Genomic DNA, 25,304 nt, shown 5'->3' on the forward strand with positions numbered 1-25,304 from the left:
AAAATGCTATGGACATAATATATTTGGACTTTAGTAAGATATTTAACAAAGTTGGTAAAATAAAAATTGTGGATTAGATAGCATTATCACCAGATGGATTGAAAACTGGCTAACCAACCACAGTTAATGTCTAGTCCTTATTGGAATTACATCTACATGGAAAGACATATGCAGTGGGGTACCCCAAAGCTATGTCTTAGACACAGTACTCTTCATAAACTACTACATAATCGTAGTCTTCCAATATTTAAGCGGCTGACACAAAGAAGAGGGAGTCAATTTATTCTCCAAATAACCTGAAGGCAGGACAAGAAGCAATGAATGGAAACTTATCAAAGGGAGATTCAATCTAAAACTAAGGGAAAATATTTTTTTTTTGTGGATGTTCCATTACTGGAGGTTTTAAGAAGAGACTGGACAGCCATTTGTCTGACATGGTATACAATCTCCAGGTTGAGCAAGGGGTTGGACTAGACCTCAAAAGTCCCTTACAATTTGGTTTTCTGTTATTTTTACCTCAGGTATTTTATGGAATAGAGTTATGTGCTATTGGCTTGATGTTTATTTCCATTGTGTTTTAACATGCTGCTAGCTACTTAAAGTTGCTCTTGGCATAGACAATTATCAGCAAAATGGACTGCTGTTCTAATCTATCTTTGCAGTTTCTTGTATAGTTATTTTATTTATATTTTAGATCTTATACCAGTGTGCATGATAGGATTTCTTTAAGAATTACCTGGACTGACATATCCTCTGGCTTACTGGAACGTGTCAAGACTGCAACACAACGATTAAAAGCTTCTTGCAAAACCTGTAAGGATGGATGACATTTGTTTTGTAGACTGTCAAATGGAAAACTATCAAAGTGGGTTATAGAAAGCTATGACTATTTATTTATTTATTTATTTATTTAATTAGATTTTTATACCGCCCTATCAACTCTGAACAATATTTTAAAGCTATAATACAACTCTAGACAATCTAGTATTTCCGTACCAAATCCCATTCATATCAGCCACAAGCAGCAGAGAGAAGGATTTATGGCAGATGAGGAAGTCTGTAATACTTGAAGGTATTATGATGTCTATTTCTGCTACAACCTGAGATTTAATAGCCCAAATATTTATTTGCTCATAAACACTTCTACTATTCTACAATGTGAAGTCAAAACAGCAGAGTTTTAAAATTTCTTCTGCTTGTTCAAACTCAAAGGCAGTTTTATGTTTAAAATTTTGTATTTATAACATGGTGCCTGTATGAGCAAATTAATATTCCTGAAAATATTTAGTAATAATCATTGTTAAAATCCATTTCTCCCCTTTGCAGAATATAATACAACAAAAACTTATATTAGTAAGTTTGAATATACCTCTATTCCATTCTCTCTTCTTAGTTCTTCTGCATTAAGTGCTGAACAATTTACTGTGTGGAAAGCTAATTCTGCAGCAGCTGGCAACAGAGGAGACTCTTTGGAAAACAAGAGGTTATCTGAAGTTTCTATCGTGATTGTCTTAATCAACATGGGATAGCCCGCATACTTATAGGGCTTCAAATCTGAAAATGTGAGAAATCAATGTCTGCAATGAAATCTTTTTGAAGTTAGTATTCTATGCTGCAAGTTATACTTCTCTGATTTTTAACATATTTCTGCTATAATATTTTAGATCCATTGAATCTTACTGAAAACCCTAACATGTAATACCTTTTGCTGGCTTTTCTTTTCTAAAACAACAAGAAAGATATTTCCTCAGAAACTGTTGTAAATTAAAACTAAAGAAAGTTTAATAAACATATAAAATTATCCGGAATTCATTCTTTCCTTATAAGCCACATCAAAATCTATTACACGCATAGAGTTCGAGATAATATTAAAGATCTCTGATAGCTCTGAAAGCTTTGCAAGCAAGGATATGGTTGAAACACACTGCTTTGGGAAAGAGTGAACTTGAACTACTTGTAAAAATATTGGAAGTGTTTTACAATCACTTGCTTTCTCCTTTATATCAAGTTTCACATTTTCTTAACAAGTTCCTTCTCTATTTTGGTGAAAAAATACATTTAATATATTATTCTGAGGTTAAATATTTTAATATAACTGCATGAACATATTTTTCATTATGTTTAGTTTGATATATTTATTTAGAACTGTATGTTAAGATTTATACATTAGCTACAAAATGAGAATCTGCCAAACACAAGTTGAAACTCTAGCTATACATGGTTAATGATGCCTAAGTATTGTAGTATTCTAGTACTGAAGTTATTTAATAACTGTGGGAGTATATATTTGCTAAATTTTTACAGCTACTCAGTTCTGTCTAATACATTGGATGCTAGATCTAATTACCTTCTCTGTGTCTGTTAAAAAGGATACTCTGAGTTTTCAAAATCAGAATTATATTCTCAGGATCTGGACCATCGACAATTTTAGAAGACTTTGTGCAGAGAAACTCATAACCTTTATTGACCTTTTCAAACATATCCTGTAGTTTAAAAAAAAGGACAAAGAAATGTATATAAATACTATCTGAAAATAAATTTAATAATGTTGCAAAACAAATAAGTTCTTTAGGAGTAGATATACATAGCACATAATTTTCAGTAATGCTGTTCCTTCTTTTATTTGTTTATTCTGCAAACTATTGTTCTGTCAAAGAACTTGCAATATGCAAATACTAAATACAGTACTTGCTACAGCCTAACTCTGAGCTTTTCCACAACTTGATTGCCTGATACCAGAACAGAGTAACTACCATTTCTAAGGGCAGAAATGAATTAATCTTAATTCTGACAACATTTACACTTTACTCACAGCCCTCACTCCTTGATTTTGATCTCCCTATGCTTGTCCGGCTGCAGTTTGAAAGACTCTTTTCTTCTTATGCAAAATATGTTAGCTGAATATCTTTACATCCTTATTGATTAGCTCCAGCAACTCACTGGCCGTAGAGTTTCATAGAAAGGAACACCCTTCAATTGAGTTAGACTTACCATCAACTCTAATTATTGCATTTTGCAACATTTTTGCCATTTTCCAGCAAAATATGCCCACTGGATAAACTGGACTTGGATTTATGAATGGGTGATTTGCTTAACAATCATGTGACTCGCTTAATGACCTTAGTAAAAACAGTTGTAAAATTGTATCATGGTGATTCAATTGACAACTAAAACAACTATGGCCAAAGTTCCAGGCTCAATTAGGGTTATAATTCAAGGACTACCTGTATGAAAATATCTTCAGGAGTACTTGACTACAGGAAAGAAAGAACTGCCCGTTACTTTCTTGGAACAAAAATGCAGGAGAGCCGCAAGGAAATTATTCAACAGAAAAATGACAACTTCAGTTCAGTCTGGATTTCTTTAAGCCTACTTAGTGAGGTCAGCATAAGCACAGGGACAGGAAAGCTTAAATGTAGGTTTTCTAAGAATTGTTTTTCAATGTGACTATATGATCTACTAGAGCCTCTCCATAGTTTCAATCTCCTTCCTAACTCTTCTTTATAATATTGATGAATTAAGAATATTTAGATCTGGCCTAATAAATGTTAATTTTGAATGAAAGAGAGAACTAAAAACATACAAAGGAATATGTATATGATGTAAAACAAATGGGAAAATTTAACATATTAAACATTCCGTTACTGGATTAGGACACAATGCTTTCTTTCAGCATCACACATATTTAATATAGGACACTTACCCGACCTTCTGGATTCTTGTCAGGATGGTATTTCTGGGCCAGTTTAAAATAAGCTTTCCTGATCTTACTTTCATCATGTCTATAAAGTACAGAAAGAATTATATGTACTACAGAAAGAATTATATGTACTATCTGCAATTCAATATTTTGTTAGTCAGAAGGAAAAATGCATTTGTAGTTACCTTTTGCATCTACAACATTAATATCAAGGTATATTTAAAATTTAATTTTGGCAACAGAGTCTTTGAAATAGTTCATCTGATCCATTTGATTTATACATTTTTATAACATCGAAGTCTATACGTTACTCTACGCTGAATTCAGACAGCAGTATAAAGGCTTAAATCCATTCATTTTAGAATGTTGCTTTCAATTATTTTTCATAATTAGAGACTTACAATCCTTGACCCTTTGGTAGATTTAGAACTTCATAAGCATCATCTATGGACATTGTAGGTGCCTTCTTCTCAACTTCTTTCTTCCAGGTTTCTAGTGTATCTTTTAAGAGTTTAACCTGAATACAGAAGATTTCTATTTAGCTCTTCCATGCAATAATTACCCTTCTAATAGTTTTATGCAATAATCACTCTTCTAATATTTCTAACGATGGATAGTGGCTCCACTTAACAATTTGGGGTGGTGGTGGAGTATATAAACCATAACAGGAAGGGTAATGGTAACAAGTGGATGGGACTAGGATTTTTCTGGTTCGGGGGAAGAGGGCTCTTTTTAAAAAATCCTTACATTACACTTTTCATGTCTTCAGAATGATAAATGGTTATGGTGCTAATTTTCGATAACATGGTTAGAAAAGCTCTTCCAAAGAGATATTTTCAAGAATAGAGAGAAAAAACTATTATCTCATTTTTCCTTTTATTTCTTATTTTTTGCAAATTTGAAAAGAACAATGTCAACTAATTTAAATTAAACATATAAACATTTATGTCACAATTGGAGCATGATGAGCCTGACAAGCTATGAGAATAGGGATCTCACATTTCTTGGCATACTTCCATTTATTTCTCAAGTCCCCAATGTTAGAAACTAGAAAGATGACCACAAATTGACTTACAGGATCTTTAATTGGCCAATCAGGAAACCGAAGCTTATCACAAAGATGTCTGAGGTAATAAATATTGCAAAACAACTCATTTTCCAGTTGAGGATAACTGATAACTGGTATGGGGCAGTACTGGTAAAGTGCTCTTGTATTACTTTGAAGACGTGGGGTGAAGTCAGCAAGGTGCGCAGCTATCTTCTCTATCATTAGGCGCCTGCAAATTGCAAATATCTCTTTAATCAAAGAAACATTAACATTCTTTTAGGCACTGATTTTCTCATCAGACATTAAATCTGCTTCTTTGTTACAAGCTGCAAAAACATTTAATAAATTAATTATAGGCAACAATTATCAATGGGAATACAATGAAAAAAAGTATGTTTTACAGGATATGTTAATTACCTCATTTCATTGCTCCAAATGGCTTCTGGAGTATCAAATTCACCCAAAAAAATTTCAGAAAATTTTTCCGGTTCATAGTTTTCCAAATAACACACCATTGCCTCTGGGAGGATATGTCCCAAAATGCTTCTCTGAACTATATCTTGACCTTTTGCCTAAAAAAGAAAACAGGAACACAAATAAGTGTAAACAAACATGCTAACATATGCATTAAAAAGTTGCTTACTTTTGGTAACAAAATTGTGAATACTTTTGCAGATGTTCAGAACAATTTATTCTTAAGTGTGTGAGATATTTATGTTTTATTTATTATATCTGAATGCTGCCCATTTTACCTAGAGGTGGCTCTAGGTGGCTTAAAAGCAGCAAGATAATTGCTTTCTCCACCATGATGCCCCCCATTTATGAGATTTTAATTTTAGTCAACAGAAATTGAAATTTAGCATCTGAAATGACTGAACTGCAGCTTTACTTGAAATTTTATTTATGTTTATTGACTGATTAGCTTTATGACCTACAACCATATCAAAAATATAAAGCAAAATAGAATACAGGATATATGTCCAGGATAAAATAGATAAAAGGAAAATATAATAAAATATATGTGGTAAGTATAAAGAATAAATATTCAGATAAATACAGTTGCAAGAAAAAGTATGTGAACCCTTTGGGATTACGTGGAGTTTTGCATGAATTGGCCATAAAATGTGCTCTAAACGTCATGTAAGTTACAACAATAGAAAAACACAGTCTGCTTACGAGAGTAGCAACAGTGCTAAACTTTCTCCATTTGTAGACAGTCTGTCTTACTGTGGACACATGAACATCAAGGCTTTTGGAGATACTTTTGTAACCCTTTCCAGCTTCATGCAAGTCAACAATTATTGATCATAGGTCTTCTGAGAGCTCTTTTCTGCGAGGCATGGTTCACATCAGACAATGCTTCTTGAGACCAGTAAACCCAAAACAGGTGTGTGTTTTTAAAGGGCAGGACAGCTGTCAGCAACATATCCAATATCATCACACTGGTTGGAGTCAAGGTTGGTTCACTCCTGGCTCCAATTAGCTCTTGGAGAAGTCATTAGGCTAGGGGTTCACATACTTTTTCCACCCTGCACTGTGAATGTTTCCATCTTATGTTCAATTAAAACATGACAACAGCTAATGTTTGTGTAGTATTATTTTAAGCAGACTATGTTTTTCTATTGTTGTGACTTACATGACGTTTAGAGAGCATTTTATGGCCAATTCATGCAAAACTCCACGTAATCCCAAAGGGTTCACATACTTTTTCTTGCAACTGTACCTCATATTTGCATATTTACAACTGTTCAATATAGCACGTTCTTCTTAGCTATAAAATTAGCAGTTTTGCTCACAATGTACAGATTTCAGTGAGCTGTACTTTCAAGTTGGGATGTTAAGTATCAAATCTTAAGTTGACAAACAATAAACAATCAATATCTTCGGTGGCTGAGACACCACATATACATGTCCACTTATGATATGGCAGATGATAGAAATGTCCATATTTGTCCATGGATTCCAGCAACTCAAATCCAACTCTAGAACAGATCCTTTTTGAGAATTGGATTAGACTCATTGACAGGTATTATTGGATAATTTATATAGTTTTTTAGTATTTGTCTCAACCCTTGCCGAGCTTATTTTAAAATGATTTACCCACATCCCTATATCATCAACATATAGAAGAGTATTAATGAATTTATTATGGATGTTTGGACTATTGTTTGAACATTGACAGAGATGAAAAAGCACTGGGGCTCAGGATACAACTGTGTCTAACTCCACTATAGGTAGGTATACTCTAAGAAAAGCAGTTATAGCTATACAGGCTTTCAAATGAGTGTTTAGAGTAGAGGGCCCTAATCACGGAAAAGAGTAAGAGTAAGAATCTGGGTTCGATATTTAAGTTAGCCAATTTCTTCCACAAAATGTTTCTCTTTATAGAGTCCAAAGAAGCATTGAGATCTACAAAGGTGGTAAACAGTTTCTTGCCACTAATTAGTTGTTTCATCATCAAAGTGCATAAAATAATACAAGCATTCTATTCTGGAGTGCTCCGGTTTAAATCCAGCTTGTTCCTCCACTAAGCAATTTCTTTTCATTACCCAGAATTTTGTTTTGTTCAAATATTTAAACACAAATAATTCTTCAATTTTCCTTTCTATCAATATGTCATAATTAAATTATAATAATTACGTTATTTTCTTGAGTTTTGTATGCTACATTAATACTGTAAAAGAACTTACTTTCTTCAGAGTTGTTGATTTCTGACATTATACGTTAACAAAATAGTTTATTTGAGCATACATACATAAACAGAATTAGATTCCTTATAAAATAATTAGTAATATATAGATAAATTTAATCACTAGCAGAAGAGCAATTTTGTAGATACTTTTGGTAAAAGGTAAAAATATTTTGTTTGCAGCAAACAAAATCCTCAAGAATTTAGAAAACTAAAAATAATCAAAATAATGCTTAATACAATACTAGGATTGGCTTATTTGCAGACATTTTAACTGTTGGTTTTTACTGCTAATATATCTTACCTCTTCAGATTTGAAAGCTTGTTTTGAGTGTGTATACTTCAAAAACCTAAAAGATACATTTATATGGTTAAATGATATGAATTCTTATGTAATTTAAGTGCTTCTATTAAGCTAGCCTTTCTCCCTTATTTTCTGCAGAGTCCTAGGATTCTGTAAGAAGTCATGATTTTAAAAAAGGATTTTTTATAACTTTGCACATCTTAGTGGTTGGGATTTTTATATGTCTCAATTCAGCTTACTGATTATGCTAATATACCATGAGCATTAGAAATTTCTTTTTTTTTTTGGCAGAGGTTCACTAAGGATTATTTCAAAGGGTTTCCCTAGAAAAAGAATGTTGAGAAAGGACACTCTAAACCAGAGGTCTCCAACCTTTTGGGCACCAGGGACCGGTTACGTGGAGAGAGGTTTTGTGTGCTGCCTGCATCTTGCGGATGGGGCTTCGCTTGTTTGTGCAGCCTGGTTGCTGCCATGCTCTAAACTTTAATTTTTATTAGTAAACAGATACTCTATTATTTAGGAAATGCCTCATCATCAGATTGCCCCATACCATCATTACAATATAGTGGCTTGATTTGCACATATTGCTAAGAGATAAAGTAGAGAGTAAAGCTATTGTCAGAAAGAAATAATGGTTTACATTTTGCAATAAAACACAATTTGAAATTATAGTTCCGCCCGATTTATAAATCCTGATTTGCTGGTTGTATACTGTATTTTTCTCATTTCTTTTAAGGACTGGTAGAAAAAAATGACAAAATCAGCAGGAAATGGCTGGATCTTTTGACTGACTGTTAAGAAAAGTCTGGCTTCCATACTGATACTAGGACTGAGCATTGTGCTAAATAAAAAATAAAAGACTTATGGATTGCTAGATTGCATGTTACTCAAACTAATCCAGAAGGGATATGGAAATTTTGTTTTTACCTTGCCACAGGAAGTACATTGGAACCAGTGTACATCATAATGAAGAAGAATATTCCACTGAGATAAAGATGAGGTAACTGTGGGTTGTCTTGCATGATATGAAAGAGTAATATGGCAACTTTCTCAACAAGAATGGGATCAAAAGTCAGCAAAAGCTGTAGTGTAAAAAAAAAGTTAAATATTCATTTCAAATTAAAATATTGATCAGTTATTGTCAAAAACATTACTTCCAGTTAAAAAAAACCCATAGACATAGATAGCATGTTGAAAATTAAGCAGGAAATGAGGCATGTATGAAAGGTAAGATGGAACATCAATTTACCTGAATGATATGGGGAAGACATGTGTTGTCTGAGAGGAGCCTCTTCACCTTGGGTAAAGGTCTTATAATAGCATTATCCTGATCTCTAAAATAAATATATTTTTCTAATCAGTATATTTAATACAAAATCATTTGCTTCTATTGTCTTTTGGCTAATTAGCAGACATTCATTTCTGCTTCACATTGTTTTTTCCCCTAGAACAAACTCTTTACTAGCTCAACATATGAATTTTATAGAGGTTGACCTCCTTTATAGTGAAGAATTACATGTTTTTTGGGAGTGGTTTCTTGAACAGTTTTTGACTTTCTGAAATCTAGGTTCCTTACCTACTAGGAAAATAGCTACACATTGTGACAAGCATGTTGAGAATAAGTGTAGCCAGATCCGTCTCATTTAGCACAGCTTGTCCAGTGGCCAGTAGACACCATTTCAACTGAGGAATAACTTGCAATGGTCGCCATCCATCCATGCCTTGGGCCCAGCAGCGTGTTTTTGAAGTCAGTTTTCCTTCTGTCCACAATTCCTGCATCTGAGTCAGAAATTTAATGCTGTAATGAATACTATTTTTGGAACAATGTGTTTGACAAATGTTCAATTTTTACAACCAGTAGTGAATAAATCCAAGACACTTAAAACTACATTTATATTAGTCTATGTAAGTAAATATGTAAAAATACTTTATCTTGCCAAAGACCAAACAGTAAAACAATCTGAGCAAATCTAAAGGACTAATGAAATAGCCCAAATCTCTACTATGCCACAAAACAAAATTACTTGAATAAAAATAGACAATCATTCCAGGTTCATTAGAATATCTGATTTGGGAAAAAATGAGTTCAACTATAAAAATACTGATCGCTTAGGCTGAACACAACTCCTTGATAGCAATCCCGAGTCTAGTTCTGTTTTTCCTTCGCAAGGCTAGGAAAATAATGAAACTCTCCTGATATTTATTTTTTTTGAAAATCCATCATGCAAATGGATAGCATGTGCTAGTTATTTCTGACAACTTCGTGGGTTGACTTCTAAACACATCATTATCGTCAACCATTCAGTCATGTCTGACCCTTAGCCACTCTATGGATCAGCATTCTCCATGCTGCTTTGTCTCACACTGCCTCCTTCAGATCTGCCATGTCATCCCGGTATCATCCTTTATATATCCAGCCAGTGGATACTATGATGGCCCCTTCTTTTACTGCTGATCACTCCTAACATGATTGTCTTTTCAAGAGACAGCTCTCATGACATCACCAAAGCATGCAGCTTCTGTTTGGCAATCTTCTCTTCAAATGATACTTTTGGTGAGGTTCAGTCTAGGATTTCTTTATTTTTACAGTTGCAATTGGAAAAAAATATTACTAACAAATCTGCATTTGGTTGAGAGGCTAATGTCTTTACTCTTCCAGATCTTATTCATGCCAGACATTGCAGTTCCTCCAAAGGCTATCCACCTTCTGATCTCTGGGCTGCTGTCACCACAGTTGAGTTTATAGCCGAGAAAGATGAATTCCTTTAGTATTTTGATGGTCTCATTGTTGATTTACATTCTGACCTGTATGTTCATTGTCATTATCTTTGTTTTCTTGATGTTAATTTAATTTAATTTTTAATTTAATAATATTTCTATACCGCCCTTCTCCCTGAGGACTCAGGGCGGTTCACAGGGCAAAAATAGAATACAAAATACAAACATTAAAAAGAAATTAAATATTTGCCCAAGTTTAAAACAATTACTATCCAATTATAAAACCCCAAAGATAAAATTAAGAATACAAAAAATAAAAAACCCCATCAATCCCCATCAGGCTAGGCCGGCTTGTACAAACAAAAACGTCTTGAGATCGCGACGAAAGGAGCGAAGATCGGGCGCCGTCCGTAGCTCTACCGGTAACTGATTCCACAGCTCCGGAGCGCCCACAGAGAAGGATCTCCCCCTGGGGGCCACCAATCGAAATTCTCTGATTGGTGGCACCCTGAGGAGGCCCTCTCTGTGGGAACGCACAGGGCGCAGGAAGCTTGATGCCGGCAGCAGATGTTCCCTGAGGTACTCCGGCCCCATGCCATGGAGAGCTTTGAACACCATTACTAGTACCTTGAATCTCACCCGGAAGGCAACTGGCAACCAATGCAGCTCACGGAGCAAAGGTGTAACGTGGGAGTATCGGGAGACTCCCAACACAACTCTCGCGGCTGCATTCTGTACCAGTTGGAGCTTCCGGGTGGTCCTCAAGGGCAGCCCCATGTAGAGAGCGTTGCAGTAGTCCAGACGAGAGGCCACGAGCGCGTGAGTGACCGTGCATAAATCATCCCGGCTCAGATAGGGCCGCAACTGGCGCACCAGGCGAACCTGGACAAAAGCCCCCCTAGTCACAGCTCCTATATGGTCTTCCAGGGTGAGCCGTGAATCTAGGAGGACTCCCAAGTTGCGAGCCCTATCTACGGGGGGTAATAGTTCACCCCCCATAGCAAGAGGTGGAATGTCCGAATAAACCCGGGATGAAGGTATGCAAAGCCACTCAGTCTTGTCGGGGTTGAGTTGAAGTCTGTTCCTCCCCATCCAGACCCGAACCGCCTCCAGGCAACGGGACATCACGTTGAGGGCATCACTGGGGTGGTTTGGGGTCGAAAGGAAAAGTTGGGTATCATCAGCATACTGATGATACCCAACTCAAAAGCCATGAATGATCTCACCCAGCGGTTTCATGTAGATGTTGAACAGGAGAGGCGAGAGGACCGACCCCTGAGGAACTCCACAAACGAGAGACCTCGCGGCCGACCTCTGCCCTCCTGCCAACACCGACTGCGAACGTCCCTGGAGATAGGAGGAGAACCACTGTAAGACCGTGCCTCCCACTCCTAATCCCCTGAGACGCCGCAGCAAGATACCATGGTCGATGGTATCGAAAGCCGCTGAGAGGTCTAATAGGACCAGAACAGAGGAATGCCCCCTGTCCCGAGCCCTCCAGAGATCATTCACCAGCGCGACCAATGCCGTCTCCGTGCTGTGCCCGGGCCTGAAACCCGATTGGTACGGGTCTAGATAATCCGCTTCATCCAGGACCAGAGGGAGCTGATGTGCCACCACACTCTCAACAACCTTCACAAGAAAGCGAAGGTTGGAGACAGGACGAAAGTTATTCAATACAGCTGGGTCCAAGGCAGGCTTCTTGAGGAGGGGCCTCACCACCGCCTCTTTCAAGACGGCGGGGAAGCTACCCTCGTTCAAAGAAGCCGATATAACTGCCTGGAACCAGCTGCGTGTCCTCTCCCGGGCTGCATAAACAAGCCAGGAAGGGCACGGGTCCAATAAACATGTGGTGGTGCTCAGCCTCCCCATGATCCTGTCCACTTCCTCCGGAGTCACAGAATCAAACTCATCCCAGGTGGTATCGACAAGACTGCCCGTGTCCTGATCGCCAGACTCTGCCCAGTCAGAGTCCAGACCGGTCCGAATCCGAGCGATTTTGTCCAACAGATGCTGGTTAAACTCCTCGGCACGACCCTGCAAGGGATCCTCCCTCACCTCCAGATTTAGGAGGGAGCGAGTCACCCTAAACAGGGCGGCCGGGCCGTTATCTGCGGACGCGATAAGGGTGGCGAAGTGGTTAGACCTCGCCTCCCTTATCGCAGCGAGATAAGACCTAATGTGGGCTCTTAGTCGCAATCGGTCGGATTCGGATCGGCTGGATCTCCAACCGCTCTCTAGGCCCCATCTCCGACGCTTCATCTCCCGGAGCTCCGCAGAGAACCATGGAGCTCGACGGGATCTGCACCGGGTCAGGGGCCACAGGGGTACAACTCGGTCAAGAGCCTCAGTGGCCGTCCTTTCCCAGGCTTCCACTAAGGCATCTGCCGAGCTGTGAGCAAGGGAGGCAGGTGGGGACCCCAGCGCTGCCTGGAACCTCTGGGGATCCATTAAGCGTCTGGGGCGGTACCATTTAATTGGTTCCATACACCCACGGCGGGGGGTGGCAAAACGGAAGACCAGCCGCAGGAGATGATGATCGGTCCATGACAGGGGCATAATAATTGGAGAGCCCCCACCAAGATCATCTAACCACCGTCCAGATAAGAAAACTAAGTCAAGGGTGTGGCCTCCCTCATGAGTCGGTCCCAAAATTACTTGCGTCAGGTCCATGGCCATCATGGAAGCCATGAACTCCCGAGCCAACTCAGATGATCCTCCCAGCGATGGTAGATTGAAACCCCCCAAAACTATAAGTTTCGGGAACTCAATCACCAGCCCAGAGAGGACATCGAGCAGCTCAGGCAGGGCTGCTGCTGTGTGACTAGGCGAAAGGTACACCAGCAGCAAGCCCAACTGCGCACCAGGGCCGCATCTCAGAAAGAGAGACTCACACCCGACTATCTGGGGAACGGTGGCCTCCCGCGGACACAAGGTCTCCCTCATAACAACAGCCACACCCCCACCCCTACCCTGAGCCCAAGGCCGGTGTAGCACCCGGAAACCTGGTGGGCAAATGTCAACCAGAGGAATCCCGCCCTCTGGGCCCAACCAAGTCTCCGTGATGCAAGCCAGGTCCACCTGCTCACCCTCGACCAAGTCGCGGACGAGAGGAGCCTTATTAGCGACAGACCTGGAATTCAAGTACACCAGCCGGAGCTCAGGAGGCTGCACACCCTCACTCCCGGGACCTTGGAGCCGAGCCAGAGGGTCGGAGTGCCCCACCGCTTGTAAGCAGCGGAGAGGCCTTCCCTGAGATCGATATGGCCCTCTGCTCCTACATCTGCTGCCATTCCCTGATGTCGTGGGAATAGGTAACCCCACGACCAGCCCTGAGGCCCCGGAGGCAACCGACCCCCGCTCCTCCCCCCCTGCGATCTACATCGGCACTGGCCTGAACAGAGGTTGTTGGACCGCCCCCCTTGTCCAAACAACCAAAAGAACCCTCCCGCCTCCCTAACCCCCTAAAAAATTTAGACAAAAAAATAATCAGGGGCCTCTTGTTAGGTCTACGTCGAAGGCCCCTACCCGTGCCCAGCCAACTCTCAGGGTCCCAATAAATGGGCCCTTCCTCGAGGTTATAATCGGCTAGAAAGGCGGGTCGCACCCAGGAAGGGGGAGCACCCCTGAGGGCGAACAAGTCCGTGGAAGAATATTTAAAGGAAGGCATAAGAAGCAGTCCAGATAGAAGGCAGTCCATAGATAATAGTCCGTAAGGAGGATCTGTTCAGAGGGTAGATAGGTGTCCCAGGCCTCCGTCCAGCCGCTGCCACTCAGCTGGGTAAACCCCCCGGGCAGGCCCACCACCGTCCTCTCACGACGGCCGCAGAGCCAGGGGGATGGTGGTCTGGAGCAACTGCTCTGGGTATAGCATGCCCCATAGAGCTCTCACCTCTAGGGGCAGCAGATGTAAGTTCAAGCCACCCTCTCACGATGGCTAATACCCAGAGTTCTCTGAATCCTTTGGGGATATTGTATAAAGGGCGATGCACAGTCGATTGTAAAGGCAGAAATAAAACCAGATAACAAACCATCATAGTCAAGTCTGCAAACGGCCAAGTGCCCCGCTGCTCCGCCATTCCTGGAGGTTGTAACTGACCACCACTCCATGGGCCCTCAGTTCTATAATTATTAGGGCCTTCCAGACTGTGGTCGACAAAGATTGACTCCCCCAAGTCCATTAAGTTCCCCGGAGCCCCCTCAAAATCCAGAAACACCAACCAGATCACAACGAGTGTGCTGGGGAGCGCCGGTCTTACAGGGTCCTTCGGAATGACCCGGGTCCACAAGGCTCCACTGGGCTCCACCGGAGTCAACCGGCTAACCCAGGAACCTTCGGGACCATCAGGAACAATGGGGGTGCCAACCCATCTGGAACAGACAGAACAAACCGGGGAACAGGCGAACTGGCCATAGCACCACCGCTGAATCCTCGGAGCCGCTGCCGCTGTGCCGCTATGGACGCCGACGCCGCCATCACCGTTACCACCGGAACGCCGCCGAAGCCGCAAACAATCCGGGGAAAGCCACCGCCACCGCCAATGGAAAGCGGGCCAAGAAGGCCTAGGCGGTAGCGGGACAAACGGTCCGGCAGAAGCAGGCCAGACCACAGCGGTCGATGATAAAGTGGCCAGAAAACGGCCCGGGAACAACGCCGCCGCCGCCACCGTCGCCATTAAGGTGGACCAAGAGCGTTGTCGATACAGGCAGAAGCAGAGGCAAACCGACCAAAAAGAGCGGGCCAAAGCAGCTCGCAAACAGCTCCGTCGCCGCCGAAACACCGCCGCCGCCGAAACACCACCGCCACCGCCGCCGGGAACTCCAAACGCCGCCGAAGGAGCCGAAAGGACCGCCCAACATAGCAGGTAGCTCCGCAACAACCAGCTTGGCAAGTAACAAACCGGCAGACCAGCGGAACGCCGGCGAAGTTAGCAGAAGATTTGACCAAGTGCCAGAATCATCGCCGCTACACTCCCCCCAACCCAGGGCATAAAGGAAAAAACCCTGAGGGGCTCCTAAGACGCCTATCTTCTCGGACCTGCAGAGCTAAGCCTCACACGACCTCCCGCACGTCCGCCATGTTTGTTAAGGTGCAATCCAAATTTTTCACTTTCATCTTTGACTCAGGATTAGCCATTCCATATGTTCCTTGCTTTCCGTGAGCAATGTTATATCATCTACATATCGGAGGTTGTTGATAGTCCTACTACCAACTTTAACCCCAATGGTTAAAGTCCTCCAAATGTGCATTTCTCATAAATATTTCTGTGTACATGTTGAATAGTATGGCAGGATGCAACAGATGCAACAGGATGCAGTTCTCTGAGGCAGTTCCAGAGCTTGTCATGGTCAACACAGTTGAAGGCTTTTGTGTAATCAATAAAACACATGTATTTGGTATTCCTTTACTTTTTCCATCATCCAATGTAGATTGGCACAGGATCATGCATTTCTCATCCTTACTGAAATCGTGCTTGTACATCAACAGTTCTCTATTGGCGACTGAATTCAAATATTGGTGGATTATCTTCAAAAGAATTTTATTCATGAATAGCATCAAGGCTATGCTTCAGTGGTTGGAATAGTCTTTCATATCACCTTTCTTTGATATTGAGATAAATGTAGACCTTTTCCATTCTTTTGGCCACTGATCAGACATCCGTACACTTTGGCAAAGCATTGTCAGTGCTTTTGTTGGCAGAGTTCTCAGCAGGTCTGCAAGAATTCCATCAACTTCTGGGGCTTTGGGGTTAGGCAACTGATTGAGTGCCCACACGACTTCCTTCTTCAAGATACCAGATTCCATTTCTGGTAGATCAGTTTCTCCTCTTATGGTTTGGCCAAGTTTTTTTTTGTGTGTTGTTCTACATATTGCAGACATGGTTCTCTGATTGCTAATTGGTCATGCAATTCCTGCCCATTATCTCCTCTGACTATAGCCTTTTTTTCTTCCACTAAGAGGTTTCTGGCCTTCTTCACATAAGTGAACCTCTCTTGTATAACCTCTCATGTCTGGTTCCTCCAGCTTCTTACATTGTTCAGCCCAAGAATTTTCTTTATTTTTTCTTGTCTCTCTCTGCAACTTTGCATTTAGTCTTTGCATTTTTTCCCATCACCAATGGCTTTTGCTTTCCTCCTGGCTTTTGCAATCTATACTATTACACCCATCTGGCCAATTTCATTGGTATCTTGTTTGTAGTATGTTCTTGGGCTAATTTAGTGACAGTTGTTTTTACTGTATGTAATATGTTCTTGGGCTATTTTAGTGACAATTAGTCCATAGCTCATCTGGTTATCTTTCTATAATATTGAGCAGTTCAAATCTGTTCTTCAACTGCATATGCCAAGGAATCTTCTCAGTGTCAAACTTCTGAATCATGAGTGGTCATTTGATAGTGCAACACCTGAACCTTACCTTGGCAGCTAACAGTTCAGGGTCTCATCCACAATCTGGGCCAGGGATTGTTTTCACAGCGAGGAAATGGAACTTTTCCACTTCTTTTGGCATAATATGTAGCTGACTTAGTTTTGATGTTCTCCATTTAGTGAAATACAAGTGTCTAGTCACCATTTGGATTGTTCAAATGATGTGTTCATTATGCTTAGCTATTGTTCTAGCTGAATCAAATGTTCTCCTGCCTCATTTCCAATCAAATACATACTAATATCCCAATCACGGAACTGCTGATCAAGCTAACAGCAAACAGCCCAACCAAAGAACTACCATTCCCAACACTGACAGGGCAAGCTACTAGAATATAAATTCCGAGCAAACCTCCTCCCTATAAGCACTGATGATGTAACCTAGTTTGGTGATGAAACAATGCCAATGCCAATAATAAATGTAAGAAAATCACCAAGCTCAGAGAGCACCAAGAACCCACATAGGATTTCACCATTTATAAACATATTCCTTTCTGAGAAAGATTACAAGGCTATGAGCCAACACTGCATTATTTTCAATATGAAACACAAATCCTTGAAAGATACCTCACTAAAGCTGTATGGGCCTCTTCTCTCTTTCTCTGCATTGCCATAATACCATTCTTTTTCACTTTCTCTTTTCATATCTGGTGCTGCTTCAATAACATTGCTCTTAAAAAGAAAACCAAAGTAAGTTTTGCATCAGGTAACTGGAAAAAATAATTTCATAGCTTAAGAAGCAGTTTATATGTACAAATGTCACTGTCTTGTAAGAAAACGTACACATAGTCAGACTCATCAATTTTTCAAGTGATTGGACCAAAGGACTAGAACAGGGGTGTCAAACTCAATTTCATTGAGGGCCACATAAGCATTGTGGTTGCCCTCGCGGGGCTGGGTGGGTGTGGCTAGGGTGGGCATGGCCTACTGGGTGGGCGTGGCTGGAGTGCATATGGTCTACTGGGTGGGCATGGCCAGCTCTACATCATTTGTGTCAAGGGTGCCTATGGGGGCCTGGGCAGGAGTGGAACAGATCTGAGGGTCTCTGGCAGAAGGAGATGGGACCAGGGAAGTGCCAAGGCATGGTCCACCAGAAGAGCCTCACTGTTCCTCTCAGGCCATTGGGGGGGCTGGACGGTGGTGTGGAGGTCAAATGCCTAGCCCAGCCCTCAAGCACCCATGGCATAAGCCCAGCCCCACTTCCCCAAGGGAGTGCCCACCTGCATTTACCTCCTCCTCAAGGCTGCTGCTGCTGTGCTTGCTCTCCTTAGCCAGGTTGCTCATGATGGCTACGAGGGCAAAATCAAGAGGGAGGCCGATTCCCTCTCCATGTGGGGACCTGGCTTTGTACCAAAGCTTCCTTAGCAATAGGGAGACCCCCCAGGATAGGCCAGGAGGAGGGGGCAAGGGGATGGTGAAAGGGCAGCTGGGCAGGACTAAGGTAGGACTTCCCTCAGACCTTCCCTCTCCTTCCTTCCTTCCTTCCAAAGAACAGAGTGGTGGGAAAATATTTGAGATGGGGGAGGGAGAAAAACAGGCAAGAAACACAGCTGGGGAAGTGTCATCCTTCGTGAGGAATGAAGAAATGCACCATTGCCTGGAAGTGGCCAGCACATGGCCCTCGCCTACTTCACATATCCGGCTTGGTGGGCTCTATGGGAGGGGATGCCATGAGCAGCGTGAGAGTCGATGTTACCTGTGCAATGCTGCCCGGCCCCTAGCCTGCCCGGTTTTGGCAGGTAGCAGGGTGCTCTATTCACAGTGCCGAGAGGCTGAGCCGGGTGGCATGAATCTGAAGAGAAGCACAATGCTGCCCAACCCCTAGCCTGCCCGAAGTAGGCAGGGCCATGTGCTGGCCACTTCCAGGCGATGGTGCATTTCTTCATTCCTCACAAAGGGTGATACCTCCCCAGCATGCGCCGAGGGGGCAGTGCCGACACGGCACGGGCCGGTCCCTCACTGTTTCCAGATGGTCTTGTGGAGCTCAGACTGAATGTATTTCAGCATAGATGACCACCACGAAATTGTACAGTGGCTCCTGGCCAGCCTGGGCCAGGGCCAAGACAGCGGGGGCCGTTCCCTTACTGTTTCCAGGATGGCTTCGCGGGCCACATGAAACCACTTCACGGGCCGCATTTGGCCCCTGGGCCTTGTGTTTGACATGTCTGGACTAGAACTTAACCACACAGGGAAGAACTGACGAACTTTACATGACAGGTGTCTTAAATTAGCTGACTAGTAGTCAAACCCGTCTTAAAAAATGCATTAAACAACATCCCAATTTTGAACAGACTCAGTTTCAAATTAATTCCAATGTGATATTTTCATTTTTATGAGAACCTGCACTTATTTGTATTTATACAAATCTAAAACAAATTAAAATGTCATACTTGGAATGGTACTGTTGCCCTGCTTGTGTGAAGATGGGCCAGAGTAAGGAGATCCACCAGGATTCTGATACCATTTGAATCCATAAGTTCTTTAACATTTTTCTGTAACCAGGGTGTAAAAATTCATAAGAAATCACATAATTTTAAAAATGATGTTTTTCTGGTCTTATTTTTATTATAAGACATGCTAATCTTAAGGTAAGAAGAAAACACAAACTTAGAAATAAAGATCTTTGTTCATAAAATTGTAACTAGCTTCCATTTATTTCTAATCTTTCATTTTACATCATTTACTGATTTTCAGTAATATTTCAATAAATTATTCAATAAATGATAAATGATTGGTGCTTGCTTTCACTGTTAACCATTAGTATAAAAGCACCCCTCTTTATTTTTATTAAAAACAACAGGTCAGTGGAGGTTCCAAAAATTTCTTTCTATATGAATTTTTATTTTTTTTTAAATGTGATTTCCCAGAGAAATCCTACTTTTAACTGGTAAGGCTACAAAATTCATTAGTTGGATACAGTACTAGCCCTAACATATGTCCTTACTGTTATTTTATAGCAGATTTTTAAAAGTGTAAAATGAAAATAAGAATTTCTTTCTACAGAATTTATTTAGCATAAATATGTGCTGAACAATTTCAATGGCTAAAAACATACCAAAAAATGCTAAAATTAAAAAGAAAACAACTCAGAACAAAAACAATTCTAAACCAGAATGAAAAGATATGTTTACAGATCCCTTCTAAATACATTCTGCTCCAATTCAGCATGAGTTAGTTTTGTAATAAGAACTTCACAATATGAAAGACAAAATTCCTATTCATGTGGAAGCTGATTCATTAATGACCTCAGAATGCAGAGAGGACAATTGAGGATTAGACCATCCTGAGGAGCATTTGAAACTACATTGTATGACTTTGTACACTATACACCATACTGTACACAGTACACTATACTGAACAATTTGAACAGAACTTGAAATGCAAGTGGTAATTGCATTGATCAGTATGACATCTTACGATGGTCTGTGTCCGAACTGAAACATATGCACTGTATATATATTTTAAACTGTACAATTAATTAAACAGGCCCATTCTGAGCATAAATTTGTGTGGTGTGTGTGTGTGTGTGTGTGTGTGTGTGTGTGAAGGAATGATGAAAAACCACTATCAGTGGCTAACAGGAAGGGGATAAGGGGTGTCAAACTCAATTTCATTGAAGGCCACATCAGCATTGCAGTTGCCCTCAGGCGGCCAGGGTGGGTGTGGCCAGGGTGGGCGTGGCCTACTGGGTGGGCGTGGCCAGCTCTACATCGTTCGCATCAAGGGTGCCTATGGGGGCCTGGGCAGGAGTGGGACAGATCTGAGGGTCTCTGGCAGAAGGAGGGTCTCTGGGCCAGGGCCAAGGCAGTGGGGGCCATTCCCTCACTGTTTCCAGGATGGCTTCGCGGGCCACATGGAACCACTTCGCGGGCCGGATCTGGCCCCCGGGCCTTGTGTTTGACATGCCTGGGATAAGGATTGGTATTCTTCCCTCTCAGCAGTGTTCCTGGTATGGGTGTGGCATAACCTACCAGACAACCAGCTAACCTTTTTCTCTCTCCCTGCAGACTCCTATGATATCTCATTGTCTCTAACATTTTGAGACAACAGAAAAAATGCATAGGGTTTCAGAACTTTTGGCAGTCTTTTACATTATTGCCTTAACTGTCTACCCTACTTGCCAAAGGATCTGTTTCACTGAAACAACCAAAACCATCCAGGCTCAAAGAATCTGACAGAACTTCAGTTTGTTCCAGGTTTGAACCAAAACAATGTTTATTTAGAGGACATCCATGATCATTTAGCAACTCGGTTGCAGCTTTGTGAGCCAGTCTTAATTTCTGGACTCTTCAAGAGCTGCTCACGGTGGGCATCTTTGCAATAATCCACCCTTGTGTTTTCAGGACATGGAGCACTTGCACCAGGCAGGCATATAATGTATTTAATTTACTTGTTATTGGTAAATGATCCCTTTTTTATAATTATTACATTGCAGTTTACTTTCATATTTATATTGTCCAAACAAAACAAATAATGTAATTTATGCTTTTACACTAGAAGTCTTGTAGATCTCAGCTGTCATAAATTGACTAAGCACTATGTTTTCATGATTTAGACAAGCAATATTCTCCAGAAAATTAAAAGAGAATTGATTATGAATTCTGTTAGTTTATTTTCCCTGAAAACTATGGATAGAAAGGTGAAATGGTTAAGAAGAGTAACTTTATAAGATGAATAGTACATCTATTAAATAAGTCCCTCATTTCTAATATGCATTTCATGTGTAAACTGAAAAACAGAACACTGTATACTTCCACAGAAACTTACAATTATTAACCTACAAATATTCAACCACTAAATTTTATTTTAATTCTGAAAGCATAATCCCTGACTTTAAGACTTTTCTTTACCATTGTTAAATCACATACATAGCTGATCCTCGTTTAGCAACCATAAATGTATCAAGCTATTCAAAGTTACGATGGTGCTGAACAAAGAGATGTATGACCAGTCCTCAAATTGTGGCTGTCACAGCATTCTCATGGTTGTGTGATTACAATTCAGGTACTTGGCAACTGATGTGCAATTATGATAGCCATAGTGTCCTGCAGTCATGTGATCATCATTTGCAAACTTCACTGGCTTCTGACAAAGACAATGGGGAAGCTGGCAGGAAGTCATAAGTTGTGATTATATGATGTTGTGCTTCATGGTCTCAAGTGATTTGCTAACAAGTGCTACTAGAAGTTCTGCTGTAAGTTAGAAATGTCACATGATTCTTCACTTTACAGCTAGGTCACAGTGGTGGAGTTGCTGGTCCCAATTATGGTTGTTAACTGAGGTCTATCTATATTATCTTACATTTCAGCCAAAAGATTATTCATTGCATAAAAGTTTGCAACACTGGGCTGATCCTGAATAGCCCAATACATTCTTATGATCCTAAGCTCATTTGCATGTTATAAAAAATTCTATTAAAGATAAAGGTAAAAAAACTTGAGCCTAACTCCAAGGGGCAGTGCTCATCACCATTTCTTAGCTGAGGGAACCAGCACTGTCTAAAGACACTTCTATGGTCATGCAACCAGCATGACTATACACTGAGGTGCATGGAACGCTTTACCTTTCCACTAAAGTGTTACCTATTTATCTACATGCATTTGTATGCTTTTTAACTGCTAAGTTGGAGCTGGAGCAAGTAATGAGAGATCACCCTGTTGTGTAGTACTCAGATTTCAAACCTGGGCTGTCAGTTTTCCAGTTAACAAGTTCAGCATCACAAATAATATTATGCAAAATGTAATCAAAATAGTTTGCCTCAAATTCTCCTGAAACAAAACATTCATCTAAAATTAATCCATCCACTGTAGAATAATTTTATCAAATGGTCGCCTGAATTGCTACAAAACATACAAACAAAGCTTATATATTATATGGTATAAAATCATCATTTAATAGAATTATATTTCTTCCATTATTTAATATTTATAATAAAAAGACTGAGTTGCTTATATACAGTTCCATAAACTTGTCTATATACCTGTCTGTTACACTATAGCACTTTCAATACAAATTGTATGAATTCTTGCTCACCTTGTTAAGAATCAGTTTGTTAAGGAATATTATCAGCCGGTCCCGTTCCAGTCTGTCAGTGCACTATAAAAAAAATATAAGGCTTGCTTTTTAACAGAAAAAGCCTGAAAACCTGTGATTAAATGTTATCTCAGTCTCCTTTAATGCATCATTAGCAACATAATTAAATATCGTTATCTAGCAATCTCCAAAGACTGAAAATAGGAAAACACTATGATGTTTGGAAATAGTAACCTTGTTTCCATAACAATCACAACAAGGCAAGTCATAAATCTAATCAAAGCTGCTCATTAATGGTTACAGTAAAATACAATATCACATTAGTTAAATCAAATAACACTCCCTGGGAAACATCTGCTTATTTCCTCCAGTACGAATCTAGTATCCCATGAATTCTTACACCTAGAGAGCATGGACAAAGTTTCACAGTATGACCAGCCACCTTCTCACTGTTCTAGCAGTCAGTCAGCAGTCTGGCTTGGCCATTCCAGGTCAATACCTGGGAGGTGTGCTTATGCTGCCAAGTCTTAGTAGCAAAGTGTCATAGAAAGGATTTTTAGCTGCTTTTTTCCTCCTATTTGTTTGTTTATTTATTTCAAGGAGGATGCAGTATAGGTAAATTAACTATATTTAAGATTTCTTATAACACAATTGACTGGGAAGAATCAGTTAACCCTGTGCATGACAGTTTAGGATAAAATGAATGTTCAGGACTAATTAATTTAGTTTAGTGACATTTCTTTGGTCAATCTCACAATACATAAGCTTTCTTACTAATTCAAATAAGGTTGTGGGAACAGGGACACTGAAAACAGTAATAATGACAAAGCACAAACATTGAAGAGTTCAACAGAGCCCTAACCATTAAAACTAGCAAATTCAAATGGCGGTGACAGTTGTTCCCACATATATAATGTCTCTTTGTCTCCTACATGTGTCACATGTTGTCCAAAATGTGATGCCGCAAAACCAGTTAACCATGAAGTTTCATAAAATATCTTTCAGGAGAGGGATTCAGAACAATATTATAGTTATGGCAATATCTACAAAATGTATACTTCAGCCTGGCTTTATTGTCTACAATTCATGATTATCTGACATATTTTTAATGGACACAGGAACAGATATTATAAAAACATCAGTTCCAGTGATGTCCATGCTAAAGAAATTTGGGAAATAATATCAATTTATATTCTCATGAAAAATATTCAGAGAGACATCTTAGCTGCTTGCTAGCCAAATTTGCAGAGGTATCAATAAATGACATTTGTTGCCTGCTTTCTAAAACTGTGCAATAATTTAGGAAATACTTACTCTTTCCAACATCCCTACAATGTATCTGGTATCACCAAATGCACCTATCTCCTCATAGCATCTTCCATACACAATAGCCAGGGCTTGTAGGCAGAGACATTTCATATTTATTTTAGGAGTGAGCAGGAAACGATGATACAACTCATTGAAAAATTCATACCTGTCAAGAAAAAAAGACAGAATGGTTTAAGACTCAGTCTTTACATCTTAAATGCAACTTTTAATGTTAAGATAATAACAACTTACGATTTTTTTATTGCTTCACTTTCCTCACTTTCCTCTTCTTCTAAAAGCAACCTCAAATAATAATCCCCTATTTTAATTTCTTCTGACAGGCATTCATATTTCACCTTTTACAAAAAGAAAGTAGAGAAGTTTCTAATACAATATCTATCTATGGGAAATGAAATTAATATAATAAAATCTCAGAATTTTTTGTTAAGAAATTTTGTAAGAAACATACTCATATGTAGAAGAAGAAAGGGGAATACTTGCTTATTCTTGGGAATATGTGCATATTTGAAGAAATGAATTTATTTTTTCTTACAACTATTATTTTTATGTGACACCCTAAAGCAATCAGCAATTGAGTAATGAACAATCTTACATTACTCCTGTGGATTAATAAATCTCACCGAACTGAATTCATTTATTCCAGAAAAGACATTACAGGAACTTGAGCAAGATTTATTAATTTATTATTTTATTAGATATTTTTCTAATCTAACATAATTCTGAACAATTTACATTCACTTCTACAGTAAACGAGTTAAAATACAACAGTATAATAAAATAAAATAATGCAAAAAAGAAGTAACAAAAAATTACTAAAAAGTTAAAGACCAGAAAGAAAGAAAACCCCAACCATAGATGGGAAGTCTAATTCAGCTCAGATATCCTGGTTTGTTTCCCCCCCCCCAAAAAAAATCCAGTTTACATGACTGTCCTGAAAATATAACATGGGATCTAATCTGATCTCAAGAGGCAGACTATTTCAAATAAGTGAGGAACCAACAGAGAAGCCTAAATTCTTGGTCCCTGTAGATGACATCCCTTAGAATGGAAATAATCATAA

At 40.0% G+C, this 25,304-nt stretch overlaps 1 protein-coding gene across 5 annotated transcripts in view; it reads right to left on the reverse strand.

The window, feature by feature from the left end:
• The window catches only part of DNAJC13 (DnaJ heat shock protein family (Hsp40) member C13), an 83,864-nt gene that overhangs the window by 20,409 nt on the left and 38,151 nt on the right, over positions 1-25,304 (reverse strand). For all 5 annotated transcript variants that reach the window (XR_014494368.1, XM_083379382.1, XM_083379380.1 and 2 more), the window contains 16 exons: positions 24,476-24,579; positions 24,230-24,389; positions 22,916-22,978; positions 19,273-19,374; positions 17,450-17,554; positions 9,318-9,520; positions 8,991-9,075; positions 8,669-8,823; positions 7,742-7,787; positions 5,166-5,320; positions 4,776-4,977; positions 4,102-4,217; positions 3,704-3,782; positions 2,348-2,483; positions 1,370-1,554; positions 737-811 (listed from right to left, as the gene is read on the reverse strand). Coding sequence is in view for 4 of the 5 variants with exons in the window: in XM_083379382.1 (XP_083235508.1) it covers positions 737-811; positions 1,370-1,554; positions 2,348-2,483; positions 3,704-3,782; positions 4,102-4,217; positions 4,776-4,977; positions 5,166-5,320; positions 7,742-7,787; positions 8,669-8,823; positions 8,991-9,075; positions 9,318-9,520; positions 17,450-17,554; positions 19,273-19,374; positions 22,916-22,978; positions 24,230-24,389; positions 24,476-24,579 (1,971 nt within the window). In the remaining variant the exon portion in view is untranslated. The remainder of the gene's footprint in view (positions 1-736; positions 812-1,369; positions 1,555-2,347; positions 2,484-3,703; positions 3,783-4,101; positions 4,218-4,775; positions 4,978-5,165; positions 5,321-7,741; positions 7,788-8,668; positions 8,824-8,990; positions 9,076-9,317; positions 9,521-17,449; positions 17,555-19,272; positions 19,375-22,915; positions 22,979-24,229; positions 24,390-24,475; positions 24,580-25,304) is intronic.

This window comes from Vipera ursinii (genome assembly GCF_947247035.1).
Source record: "Vipera ursinii genome assembly, chromosome: Z".
NCBI classification, from domain to species: domain Eukaryota; kingdom Metazoa; phylum Chordata; class Lepidosauria; order Squamata; family Viperidae; genus Vipera; species Vipera ursinii.